At 39.6% G+C, this 12,444-nt stretch overlaps 1 protein-coding gene across 1 annotated transcript; it reads left to right on the forward strand.

Moving 5' to 3' along the window:
* The first annotated feature begins 4,100 nt into the window (after window positions 1-4,100).
* On the forward strand, window positions 4,101-8,004 carry B4GAT1 (beta-1,4-glucuronyltransferase 1). Its single transcript, XM_072422991.1, has 2 exons — window positions 4,101-5,598; window positions 7,179-8,004. Exons 1-2 carry the CDS (start codon window positions 4,525-4,527, stop codon window positions 7,368-7,370), a joined length of 1,266 nt encoding a protein of 421 aa, XP_072279092.1. The 5' UTR covers window positions 4,101-4,524; the 3' UTR covers window positions 7,371-8,004.
* Window positions 8,005-12,444: the final 4,440 nt, after the last annotated feature.

The following is a 12,444-nucleotide window of genomic DNA, read 5'->3' on the forward strand; positions in this document are numbered from 1 at the left end:
TGATAGGTCAAAATTGCATATTGGTTTGGTAAGTATTTTTTGAATGCAATATTTGTTGGGCTATTTTTGAACTATTTTGGCTTTATATGGAAGTGTGTGTTTACATGTGTTTTCTTTGTTCTTTTTTAATTTTTTTGTCATGTAAATTTAGTGGTGTGTGTTTTTTTTAATGTTTTTTTTTTATATTTTAATGTTACCTTTTAGCAAATGTTTCTTTTGAATAAAGTTGTTAAATGTTGTCGTTTGTTTTCTAGGGGTTTGTTGATATGTGATCTTTGCAATCTCCCAGAACATACAGTTTAAAAAGTCAATTGTGATTTGTTTTTAAGCTGTTCCTTTCTCTGAATTGTTTGAAAAGCTAATAACAGCATTGCCTTGTTAAACTCAGTTGTTTGATGCGCATAGTTATGTGCCAAACTTCAGGAGTATGTTGCGCATAGGTTTGCGTCAAGGCGGACCCTCTACATGCGCGTGAACTGTTTTATCAGTTAGAAAATGTGCCGCACTTTTGCACAGTCCTCATTCAGGTAAGTTTTTATTTTTTTGTGTATATTGCTTGTTTTGGTTCGTGTACACTCATGTATGTATGTATAGACATGAGTGCACATGAAGCAAAACATGTATGTATGCATTTAGATGTGTGTACATATACATAGAAAAGAGAAATTATAGAAAGAAATGAGGGCTTTTTGGAACATATTGCTTCAAGTTGAAAAGAAAAAGTATCAAAGCAACAAATGTAACTATAAATGAAGCAAGTTTGTGATTGAGTAGAATGTAACATAAAAAGTAGCACTTACACAAAAAAAAAAACAAGCATTAAAGATTCAAACTGACCTGTAAAATGTACTGGAGATGCGCACAGAACAGGGCGCAGGTGTGCGCTAATCAATTGCTATCACCTCACCATTGAGTTTAACATCTGCTCCTGAATTGTGCAGCTGAAAAATAATCGCCTTAATTGGCGTATTAGAGATGCTCATTTTTGCAGTAAACTGGTAGGCACGGTCACTAGAACTCGGCCCCGACACGCGGAAATAGAACTTGCCGACCAGCGCGTACATGCGTGCATTTTATTGACAAATCAAGCTCCTAATGTCTATGTAGGCAATGTCTATGCTCCAAACCAGTCTATGACAAAAGTAATACACATATGAAAAATATCATCCATATCATTTTTTATATACCCAAGTTGCCCTAAACATATATACATGTGTTTATGTTGAAAGGTAATTAGTGCACCTTTTGTTTCCAACTTTTACATGTGAAGCCCACCTATGGTAACCTGGGAAATTTACTTTTCTATTTAATACCTATAATGTATTGGATATCCCTCCCCTTAGTTACTTATCTTCAGGACGCTGTACTGCTTCACTCTTTGATGACACTATAAAATCTCATGTTTTATTGTAATCACAAATTTTTATTGTATCATTATTGCATTATTTATAGTAAGGTTTTGCATAAAAACTGTGATTCTTGTTTCTCATTTAATACATGTTCAAGTTGGCCTAGTGTATTAATGTGATCCTCCTCCGGACAGACTTTAATCTCTTTTTCATAATCTGGATCAGTGACCAGACCTGAGTCTGTAGCTCTCTTCCAGTAACTGGTCTGGAAAAGTGTTGGAATCAAAGTTATGAATGGGCAGGAAACAATAATGCATTAATATCACAGGCCATGACATTCTGTATCCCTTATAGAGAAATGTATGGAAAAACCCAGGAAATTGCAAGATATATTCTACAGCACTAACAGAGACTTGTGCCCGGGTACATAGTTTGGGAAGCCCAGATGCAGCTTTAGATTAAAAAAGCATACTATGAAATTCCATATCTCCCATGGGCCCAGATACATATTTTGGAAGGGATAGAGGTATTAGGTTGATAGAGCAAAATGTGAACTTCTATTTGCCCCACAGAAAAATGATGTCTAGGAGATAGCCAAGTAAAGTAAAATATATTCTCCAGCCTGCTGATGAGTGAATGCAAGCTGTAAAATTGTATGGCTGATTGTAATTCTTTGTACAATTGTTTCAACACACATGCTCTAACACAGGGGTGTCAAACTCAAATATACAGAGGGCCGTAATTAAAAACTTAGACCAAGTCAGGGGCCAAACTTTATTGAAAAATTGAGGAAGTTTACTACTTCCTCTATTACTAACAAAAACAAACCCCTCTACACACACTTTAGGGTTGAATAGAATAATTTCTATCTTTCCAGGCTGTGTGTTGTCTGACACTAAATATTACACTATGAAGTCTTTAATGGAGTGAAACAAACACAATCCCCCTGGTAGTCAGGCACCATGTGATCATTGCCTAGGCTTTTTGTCACATGATAGGTCCACAGGAATAATGTCTACGTATTGCATGAATTGAAAATAATGATGTAAGGTGGTAACACGGGCAGGCCAGATGTAGTTCTTTTTTTCAAAATTCTTTGGGGGCCAAAAAAGGCCCTTGAGAGCCAGATTTGACCAGCGGGCCAGAATTTGACAGCCCTGTTTTAACAGAACCAACAACTTGGATATTTTGTTTTGACAGATCTTTTGTATTACATATGTTATGTTGTACAGAAATGTTGCAAGGGTGGATAAATATTCTACATGGTCAACATTTTGTTAGCCATAAGAAAACTATCTGTAGAAATAGAACGAGAGCATCCATGAGAAAGCTAACTTCTAATTGACACACACAGATACAATTTATTGAAATCTTTTTAAAACAATTGCAAAGAATGTTAAGCAAATATTTCTTACTAAAACACAATTCAGTTTAGTCATTTAAAATTTTTTCATAAGATTAATTGTGCATGCTTTCCATCAAATATTGTCATTTTATCGATATCAGTCTTTTAGAGACATAGTGTCAATAATATGTTTACACAGTGCGCAATGGGGAGCACAGTGGCAGAGTGTCTCCATTGAGAGTTCATTTGCAGTTCAGTTTCCATGGTCATTGGGCTGATAAGTACAGTGAAGAAACTCAATGAAGAAACTCCACTGGGAGTTGGACTGCAGTCACAGCTGATTGAAGGCACTTGTGTGCCTTCTCCAATCAGCTGTGACCGCAAAGTTCCCACGGTCACCGGGCTGTACTTATCAGCCCGGTGACCCTGGGAACTGAACTGCAGATGAACTCTCAATGGAGAAACTCCATTGAGAGTTCATCTGCAGTTCCACTGCGATCCCTGGGCACTAGAGGTTAATTAACCTCTAGTGCTCTGGGATCGCAGTGGATTCTCAGGGTTGCAATCATTCATGCAGCCCTGGGCATCCCCCTTTTTGCGATCCCCAAGCACTAGAGGTTAAACCTCAGCCAATCAGAGAGGTGGAGACTTGAATCTCTGACTTGAATGGGATCAGACTTGAATGGGGAGACTTGTCCCCATTTAACCTCTAGTGCCGGGGATCGCACACTGAGCTGATCAATAATTGAAGCTGGTGCTGCATTCATTAATCAGCACAGCCCGCAATCTTTTTTCAAATTTTTTTTTTTTTTTGAAATTCGATCTCGTTTGGCGAATTTACACCGGCTGTAAATTTGAGAACAGACGAATTCGCAGTGAGATCGAGCTTTAAAAACTCGCTGGCTCATCCCTTAGTTAACAGTCTGCAGGGCTGGGTCCCCAGGTTGGAATCTCGGCCAGGACGCTATCTGCCTGGAGTTTGTATATTCTCCCTTGTTTGCTAGAGTTTCCTCCTACATTCCAAAAGCATGCGGTTAGGTAATTGGCTGCCCCCAAAATTGACCTTAGACTGTATTAAAGTTATATTACTATGCTAAGGACATTAGATTGTGAGGGGCAGTTAGTGACATGACTGTGGACTTTGTACATCACTGCATAATATGTTGGTGCTATATAAATACCGTGTAATAAAAAATAAGAGAGAAAACCAATGATCTCTACTGGCACTCGGGAAGAATGAAAGTTACCCGAAGACGACCAGGGAAATGACCGGAAGTAAATGACTGGAAGTAAATGACACTCTACATAAGTATAGCAGCACTACTGACCACAAAGGGTTAAGCTCCCCAGGCCAATAAAGTGGGCGGGGTCAGGTGATCGGCGGGGTCAGGTGATCTGATCCGCGTTATTATTCCACACGTGCCATACACGGTGGAGAGCCAGAACGCGCTCCTGCACGCCATCAAGGATACAGATGTAAATATTCCAAGCCTTCCTTGTGATGTCACTTCCGGGTCCTCTCATAGATTGGATGCTGCTGCGTGTGAATGTGCGGTCCGGCCAGGGATGTGCTGTGGAGCAGCAGGCTATAACCGATTAGTAATTATAGAGCCGGACATTGCAGCTACAATGCTCCATAGGCAGTGTTCAGGATTTGTATATAGTCTAGTGAATGGAGAGATATTTCAGCAGTGGGTAATTGTGTATAGCTGAAGTATTCTGAATAGAATGCTGGGGCTTCAGTTGGTGAGATAGGACCATTAATGTTACTGTCTTTGTACTGCCATAGAGCACAGATTCGCAGAAGGTTCTAGAAGTGACGGTCTGGCGATGCCAGGTGGAGTGCGATGCTCATTTTTCCGAGTGGCCCTGATTGCCCTTCTCTTTGTTGCCCTCCTTCAGCTCCTCTACCTCTCCCTCCTCTCTAACCTGCATGGCCAGCAGCAGCAAAGATCCGCACATCCAGTACAAGCAGGTGCCCCAAATACAGAGTCACAATGGCAGAGGGAACAGAAAGTCCATATAAAGACAGTGCTGGCTACCGGGGGCATTCTGGATGGAAGTGGACAGTACCGGATATACCGCCACCTTCTGGCACGTGAAGGGAAACCATCGAAAACTATGGATGTGGTACTTGCCTCCCATACCAGCCTTAATAACCTGTGGCATTTGCAGGACCTAGTTCAGCGATGGGATGGGAAGATTTCCTTGGCACTGTTCGCTTCCAGTTCTGCTCAAGCCAAACTTGCCACGGTGCTAATGTTTACCATTGCTCAGTTGTGCCCATCAGTAAGGCAGAGAGTGTTCTTTCATCTGGTGTGCCAATTGGGGGATCAGGCAGTCTTTCCAGAATTGGAAGACCAGGCTGAGTTTTCACATCTGCATACATGCCAGGCTGTTTTTGCTAAGGCAGCAAGCATGGGTTCACATATTGTTAATTATGCAGGTAATGCTTCTTACCCCAACAACTTGCTAAGGAATGTTGCCAGGGCTGGTATTGGAGGCTCCACCTTTGTACTGGTAGTGGACATTGATATGGTGCCTAGTGAAGGACTAAGATCAAAATTTTTGGATTTGGCTGCTGAAGGGATAGATTCGCATACAGTATTTGTGGTGCCAGCCTTTGAGATCAGACACACTCGGCGACTGCCTGGAACCAAAGAGGAACTTCTCCGACTATACCAGGTGGGGGAAGTCCGAGCATTTTATGAAGAATTATGCCCCCGATGCCAAGCGCCTACAAATTACTCAGCCTGGCTGAACTTGCCTGAGAGTATGGGTAGATTGGCAGTGGCTTATGTTGTGGAATGGAGGGATCCATGGGAACCATTTTATATTGGAAATAAGGATGTGCCATTCTATGATGAGCGATTCAAGCAATATGGATTTAACAGAATCAGCCAGGTAAAAGATTATGTATAACAGAGAATATACACTTAATTTAAAAATTATTCTGCAATATTGCTGGCTATACGAGGGGGTGCTGAGAATTGTGGGGCCATATGACAGCCTAATATCTTAGTATGTAACAGTGCAAATATCAGGTCTTTGTGATTCCTAAAACTGTTTTTTTTCTTTTAGTGAGAAGCTGTACAGCAGTGGCACAAGCAAGTTTCCCGACTTTGGAGTTACGGGCCGTCATGAAGTTTTTGTTTCTCCAGGGAAAGGAAGGACACTTCTCCCCCAGTGTTTGTGACATCTCAGTGTGAATGTCCTTTGCTTTCCCTGGAGATACAAAAACTTCATGACGGCCTGTAACTCCAACGACCTGAAACTTGCTTGTGCCTCTGCCATCACAGCTTCTCACTAAAGTTAAAAACAGTTTTTTTTTTTTTTTTTTTTTTTTTTTTTAAAAAAAGGGGCAAAGCCAGGAACTTCTCAGCACCCCCTCGTACTGTGGCATAGTGCTGCCAAAAAAGTTACAAAAAGTTTTACACTGTAGACTTCTGACACTACCACTGGCCTTTTTTTTTTCCCTATCTATTGCTAATCCAGTATGCGTAGCTTTTTTCACATTTTACACCCAAACTACAATTCTTGTGTGATTTGGCTCTTTAGTCTATTATGGAAAAATAATTCTTAATATTCTAAGCTGATTTAACAACATATTGCAAGGAAAATCCCAGTGTTAATGGAATAGCAATTGTTTTGTGGTTTATCCTGCACAAATAGTGCACTTGTTCACATGCATGCATGTCTTTTTTTTTGCCGGAAAATTATTAAAACCGTATTAAAACATGATTTAATAGTTAATTTATATTCAGGTGTCTCTTAGTAGAGAAAGGTTAGTACCAGGTTTTTCTAGCTGTCTGATTCCTCTAAGATGAGGTGATTCACCCTCCCCATTGGTTCTGGTCAACAGAAAATCTGGTATAGAAAGTTATGAGAAATCCAAATTATGAGGAGATATGTGGGAATGTCTGCATGAGGAAACCTGTTCTGGTGAGAGGTTTGTACTGCTTCTTCCTCTTGTGTCTTTGGGATAGAAAATAAATGGGAAGTCTTTTAGATGGTCATGGACATCTGTCTGTATTGGTGCACTGCATTATAACATGCATTGTGTTATTGCAGGCCATTCAAAAAAACAGACAGCCATTTCACCAGATCCGGCAAAAAAAACAAAAAAACATGCATCATTTCTTTCCTGACATCATCAAATATACATTGTGGTGTACTGCAATCCATGTATGCTGGGGTGCCACTGACTGTGAATTGAACTGGCTTTGAATTGAACCACAGTTTGCACTGCGGTAATGCATATGTTCTGACACCACACTGGAAAGCTGTAAGTATTTAACAGTTCCATTATTCAAAACGAAGACATGAACTTTTTGGCCTTACAAACCTTTCGATAAAAACAAGGACAAGGGGCAATGGAAAAACTCAAAAAACATGTATGGAAAAATGATCTATTTGAAGAAAAAGTAAAACATTTTATGAAAGTGTGTACACTGATCAAATCACTTCTCTTCCCTTTCATAAAGGCATGTGAACTGAATATAGCTGGCTTTTCGTTTGCAGTCCTGGACTCCGCATTCCTGGTCCACAAGGGCCACAAGCTACCTGGGGACTTCCACAGTCAAAAAGATGCAGAAAACAAAAGAAACCGTCAGCTCTACAGAGGTTTCAAGGAGGAACTAAAGCTGAAATACCCAGAATCCACCAGACGTTGTTAATACAGCTTATCTGTAATATGAGTTGGTATTTGTGTTTGGAGAATTACATCAGTTATTAGGTGTGTGATTTGTGCTCTTAGAACAAAATATGTGTGGAGATTCTGCTGCCTTGTATTTCCTCTACACCTAGCAATTTAACAAAGTCCAATATTATGTAGTTTGTATTTATATTTATTAAGTGCCACTACTGGTAGACTTACACTGTACCCATAACACATGGAGTTATGTTTGTTTTTCTGTCTTCTGATAAAATGTAACACTCCAAAATCCATTGTTGCTGTGTTGTCCTAATAGCCTTGATGTCTATACAAAAAAATGTATAGCATCAAACCCCAGTTGAAGCATACTATTCCACCGTACTGAGCTGCTAAATATGCCAATTGAATATTGATATTGGAGCATTTTTGTCTGCCTGGCCTCAAACTGATTGGACAGTAAAGGAGGAGCAGCTAAGGGGTGAGGAAGCACTCTGCTCTCACATCATTGCATGCAGCACAGCTGTTTGGCCTTTAGGCCTGCACTCCCAAAGTGCAGCTACCAAGTTAAAATCCGGTATTTGTATTAGTTTTATTTAAAAATGCATACAGAACAAGGAATAAAATGCCAACATAATAACATTGGCTTTATTAGCACAGATGTTTTGTATTTTCTTTGCAGAGTAACAAGCCACAAATTTAAGTGTTTACATGGCCTAAATTGCCGTTGGTTTAAAAACAAAAAAACACTGCAACTTTTACATAACATATAACATGGAGTTCCCCCTCTACCTCTCACTGTAAACAGTGCAAATTTTAAATATATGACTTGCATAGCATGAGGGAAGTTGAGAAATGAAGTTATTGCTTTCTTAGAGCAATGTTGCACTGTATATAGCACATGTAAAAGTTTTTACACATACATTGGTCACCTCCCTCTATTTGCAAGCCCTAAATTTACCTGAACTTACACGCAAAGGGCCTAATTTTACTTTTTTGTTTATTCACTGTATACAGTGGTGTAACATGTCAGGTCCCAATGCCTGACTCTATCTGAATTCTACTTGAAAACCCACTTAATTTGTATTAGGATTGTGAGTGTCTTTTTCAAAATTATTTTGTGCTGCCAGCCCCTATAAAAATGTAAATTGATAAAGAAAGAAAAACATTGGGGTTTTATTGGGAAAATGTGAGTTATTATATCTTAAAGCTCATTTCATGGAGTACAACCTTTTCATACTCCCCCCTGAAGAAGCCCAAGCGGGGGGAAACGTGTCTGTATATTATGTCTTGATGTCCAAACAGGTTCCACCAATGAAGTGGACCTGGGATGATCAGTTTCCTTTATATGTAAATTTTTGTGTATTTTCATATGTAATATTAATATAATGACTCACATTTTGCCAACAAAACCCCTACTGTCCCCCTTTTCATTCTATACCCACGTATTTTACTTTTTACTAATAAGTAGAATTAGGCCCTTTTCATGTACTATATGATGGAGCTGCATTATTGGCTGTGTTGTTTGTCCTTTCATCTCCACACCACTTTAATCATACTGGGGTTAAAAAAGGGCATATTTGTCATCACTGAAAATAAGTGTATTTTCGAACATTTCATCCAACACCAGTCCTTTTTTTATGTTGCTTTTATTTTATTTTTTTTTATTACCAGCATGTTCTTTTCATGGAGCATCAAAGAACAAACTTCTCTTTAGCACATTTTATATTTTTTGCATTGTGAAGCACCTGCAGAGAACAGGTGCCAATAGAAGAAAAGCATTTATTATCTAGTCACAAAATTGAGCATTAGTATCTTTTCATTCCTGTGCCTTGGGTAATTCATAAAGAATATTTTACAATGTTACCTAAAACAGTAAACGATGCGTTATTACCCTTTCAGGCTTGTAGTAAAAAAAAACAAAAAGTGTAATTAGCCATCACTAGGCACCCCTATTGAACTACTTTGTAGTTTTATATGTGCTACAGCATTTGATAACTGCTTTACCTGGTTGTGGTGGAGCTGTTCTCCAGAGGAGATGTGTCACTTCTACGAACTGTGCTGTGATCACCTGCAACCACCATTAAAAGCATGCACAAATTGGCTCCCCACCTCTCATTTAGTTCAGTGGGTGTTGTTGACAACATGGTTGAGCCTGCAGTAGAATGTTGCAGTCAACTGCAAGTCAGAAATGACCCTTAAACACCTAGGCCATTGTCAGAGAACCAATGTTTTCTGAAGAATAGTTTTATGAGGCTTGGCTAAAGTAAAGGAGGAACATTCTTAAATGGAAAACATAAACTAAAAGCAACCAATAAACTCCATACTGTTTATTGTAACAGACTTTCAAAAGGATATTTATATTATTTGTGTGTATACTGAATAATAAAATGTCTGGACAAAAATGTAATAAAGCAACTCCACTATCAAGTACTACAAAGTACTACAACGAGAATTCATTCCTAAAGAAAACCTTTCCTGATATAAAATCAATCCTGAAATTACTGACTTCTCATTTTGTAAATGGTAATCACCCGGTTTAAATGGCACATATGTAATCTATGCCTGAACAAATATGCAAATAAGGACTTGTGACTTTCCTTTTGCACTTTCTGATCTACATACTTTGTCCAGTTCAGCAATTTAGAAAGTACTGAATTTACTGATTGAACTGATGTAAATTATCTGCAAAGCAATCACAGCCCTTACATGTCTCTTAGTAAAGAAGTATATTCTGTACATTTTTGAAAACTGTTAATCCTAAAAGCACCATACATATTCTCCTTGTTGATAACTTACATCAACACCACAAGTGGAATTGAAAAAAGAGAGCAGGGAGGCGGAAAGAGTACTAAAATATTACTAAGGCATAAGAGAGCTGGTGTGCTGTCAGGTGGCAGAGCTGCTGGGAATGGCGGAGAAGTGTAAGCCTTAGGTACATCGCTTTGCCATTCTCTGCAGCCCCTGTGTAAGCAGAGTAAAGAGAGCCGCCTGCGCTTCCCCTGTTGCGCTCCTGCAGTCACACTGTCACTAGCTTTAGAGAAGTATAAGGAGGGCCGCTGGCAGCTTCTACCCCCTGACGGCACAGGTCCAGGGGTTGGGGACCACTGCTTTAGACCACACGCATTAACTTTAAAGCTGCTTACAATTCAATGAAGATATTTTTTATTTCATAACACTGATGGCATATTTTAGGTGCAAGGTGTGCAGAATGGATTTTGTGTAGACAGTATGTAGATTCTATTCAAGCAATGTATGACATTTACAGCAATGCCCAATATAAACCAGCAGATTTGGGAATCTCCCAGGACCAACCTAGCAATGCCAGCTTTTTAGCTATCCTGTCAACCCTTTGATTCTCCAGTTCCCCTTGACTCTACCCCCAGTGGGAGAATCCAAAGCTCAGTGCTCAGGTATGCCCGGCTTGCACCACATGCCATCTTTCTGCCAAAGTGTGAGGAAGTATGGAGGGTATGACCTGCCCAATGGTGACTTCAGTATTCCTCTGACACACACATTCATACATGATGAACTGTACATCTGACAACTTAAAGCGTACCTAAACTTAGAAATTTGCCTTTTAATAAAAGGGTAGACAACCCTTTTATGTAAGGTAAAAATTATGTTTTTTTTTTTTTTTTGTTTTAGGTGCAACACCCTTTCTTTATGAAAAAAAAAAAAAAAAAAGGGTGCCGCACCGCCACCTAATTGAATGAATGGGAGCGCAAAGCCTCCTGAGATACCTACGTCAGGCATCCCAGGAGGCTCTTGGGTGCTCCTGTGCATGGCTAAGCATCTCGGGCATGTGAAGGAGCCTTTTTACGCAATGGAAAAATTTGCCGATCTCACACACGTGTAGTGAGATCAGCAAAATTTTTTTTATCCTACGTCACCCGATCTCGCGCCTGGGTTGAGTGACGTAGGATGCAGAACCTGAAGAAAGGGGAGAAGATGGCAGCGACCGGAACGACGCGGGACCAGATGCAGAACACCCCCGCATGGATCAGACTGCTCTGCGGGATTGAAGGTAATTTTTTTTTTGGGCAGTTTTGAGTTTAGTTCCTCTTTATTAAAATAAACATCAATTTTTTCATAACTCCTAAAGTCCATAAAGTATGCCTGTATACCTCATTCATAATATTGTAATATTACTGTGTTGTAAACTCAAATCAGCAAACTTTTTAACACTTCAGAATAGCATGCCATTAAAATAGGTTGTAAAGCGTTCGTAATAAAAACTAATTAAATAGTTCTGATGAAAGCCTAACTTCTAAGCCCCGTCCATACCTAAAAAGGTTTAGTTGTCTGCACTTCAATTCACCTCCCCTCCCACTCCTATTCTCTTCTCGCGTCTGGGGACACGGTCTTCAAGAAAATGGCGGAAGACACCAACTAGAGCCCTGACTTCCGCATCACGGTGACAGGAGACATGCGCAGTTCAGTTTTAAGTCACCTGATATTTGTGTCTGCATTTTCTGCAACTCTGTATCTTTATTACTCCAAAACTTTATGGCGGTGTTCTAACGAAAAAATAAATCTACCAGGGGCGTGTACAATGACGTCATCATTAGGAAACTTTCACAGCTCTGTTTGTGTATGAATGCAGCATATCATGTACTGCAAGCCTTACATTTCTCCCAGTACAAACCTCCATATCTCCAAAACAGTATGTTCTACCGACCTGAAACTTTTAGAATACACAGGCGACCCTCATAGCTAGCAGTACCCTAAATTTCATCTCCCCACCTTCAACAACTTTTAAAATATGGGGGTCATAATTATAAAAATAGTTAAAATTGAACATCAGGGTTGCTGTTTTAAAAGTAAGTGTGTCTAGAAGCCCGAAATTAAACATACAAATTATGGACCCCAGGGGCGACATACATGGAGGAGGTGTGAACCCCAAATTTATACCAACCTGTCATAAAACTAGAAATGTCATACTACACTACTCTGTCCTCTTACCTACTTTGAACCCCAATTTCTCTGGAACAGGGAGATGTACAAAACCAAAAATGTAGGTTCAAGTGGAGGACACCTGTGACTAACACCCCCTAAAATGTCATCATTAGGCCATTGTTAGAAAATAAAGAACTTTG

Source organism: Pyxicephalus adspersus, chromosome 9 (assembly GCF_032062135.1).
Source record: "Pyxicephalus adspersus chromosome 9, UCB_Pads_2.0, whole genome shotgun sequence".
NCBI lineage: Eukaryota > Metazoa > Chordata > Amphibia > Anura > Pyxicephalidae > Pyxicephalus > Pyxicephalus adspersus.

Bases quoted from the DNA above. Each gene is read 5' to 3' on its own strand.
- B4GAT1 (XM_072422991.1), top strand. From the start codon at position 4,525: ATGCCAGGTGGAGTGCGATGCTCATTTTTCCGAGTGGCCCTGATTGCC. The intron at 5,599-7,178 runs GTAAAAGATTAT...CCTTTCATAAAG, and splicing joins GATTTAACAGAATCAGCCAG to GCATGTGAACTGAATATAGC.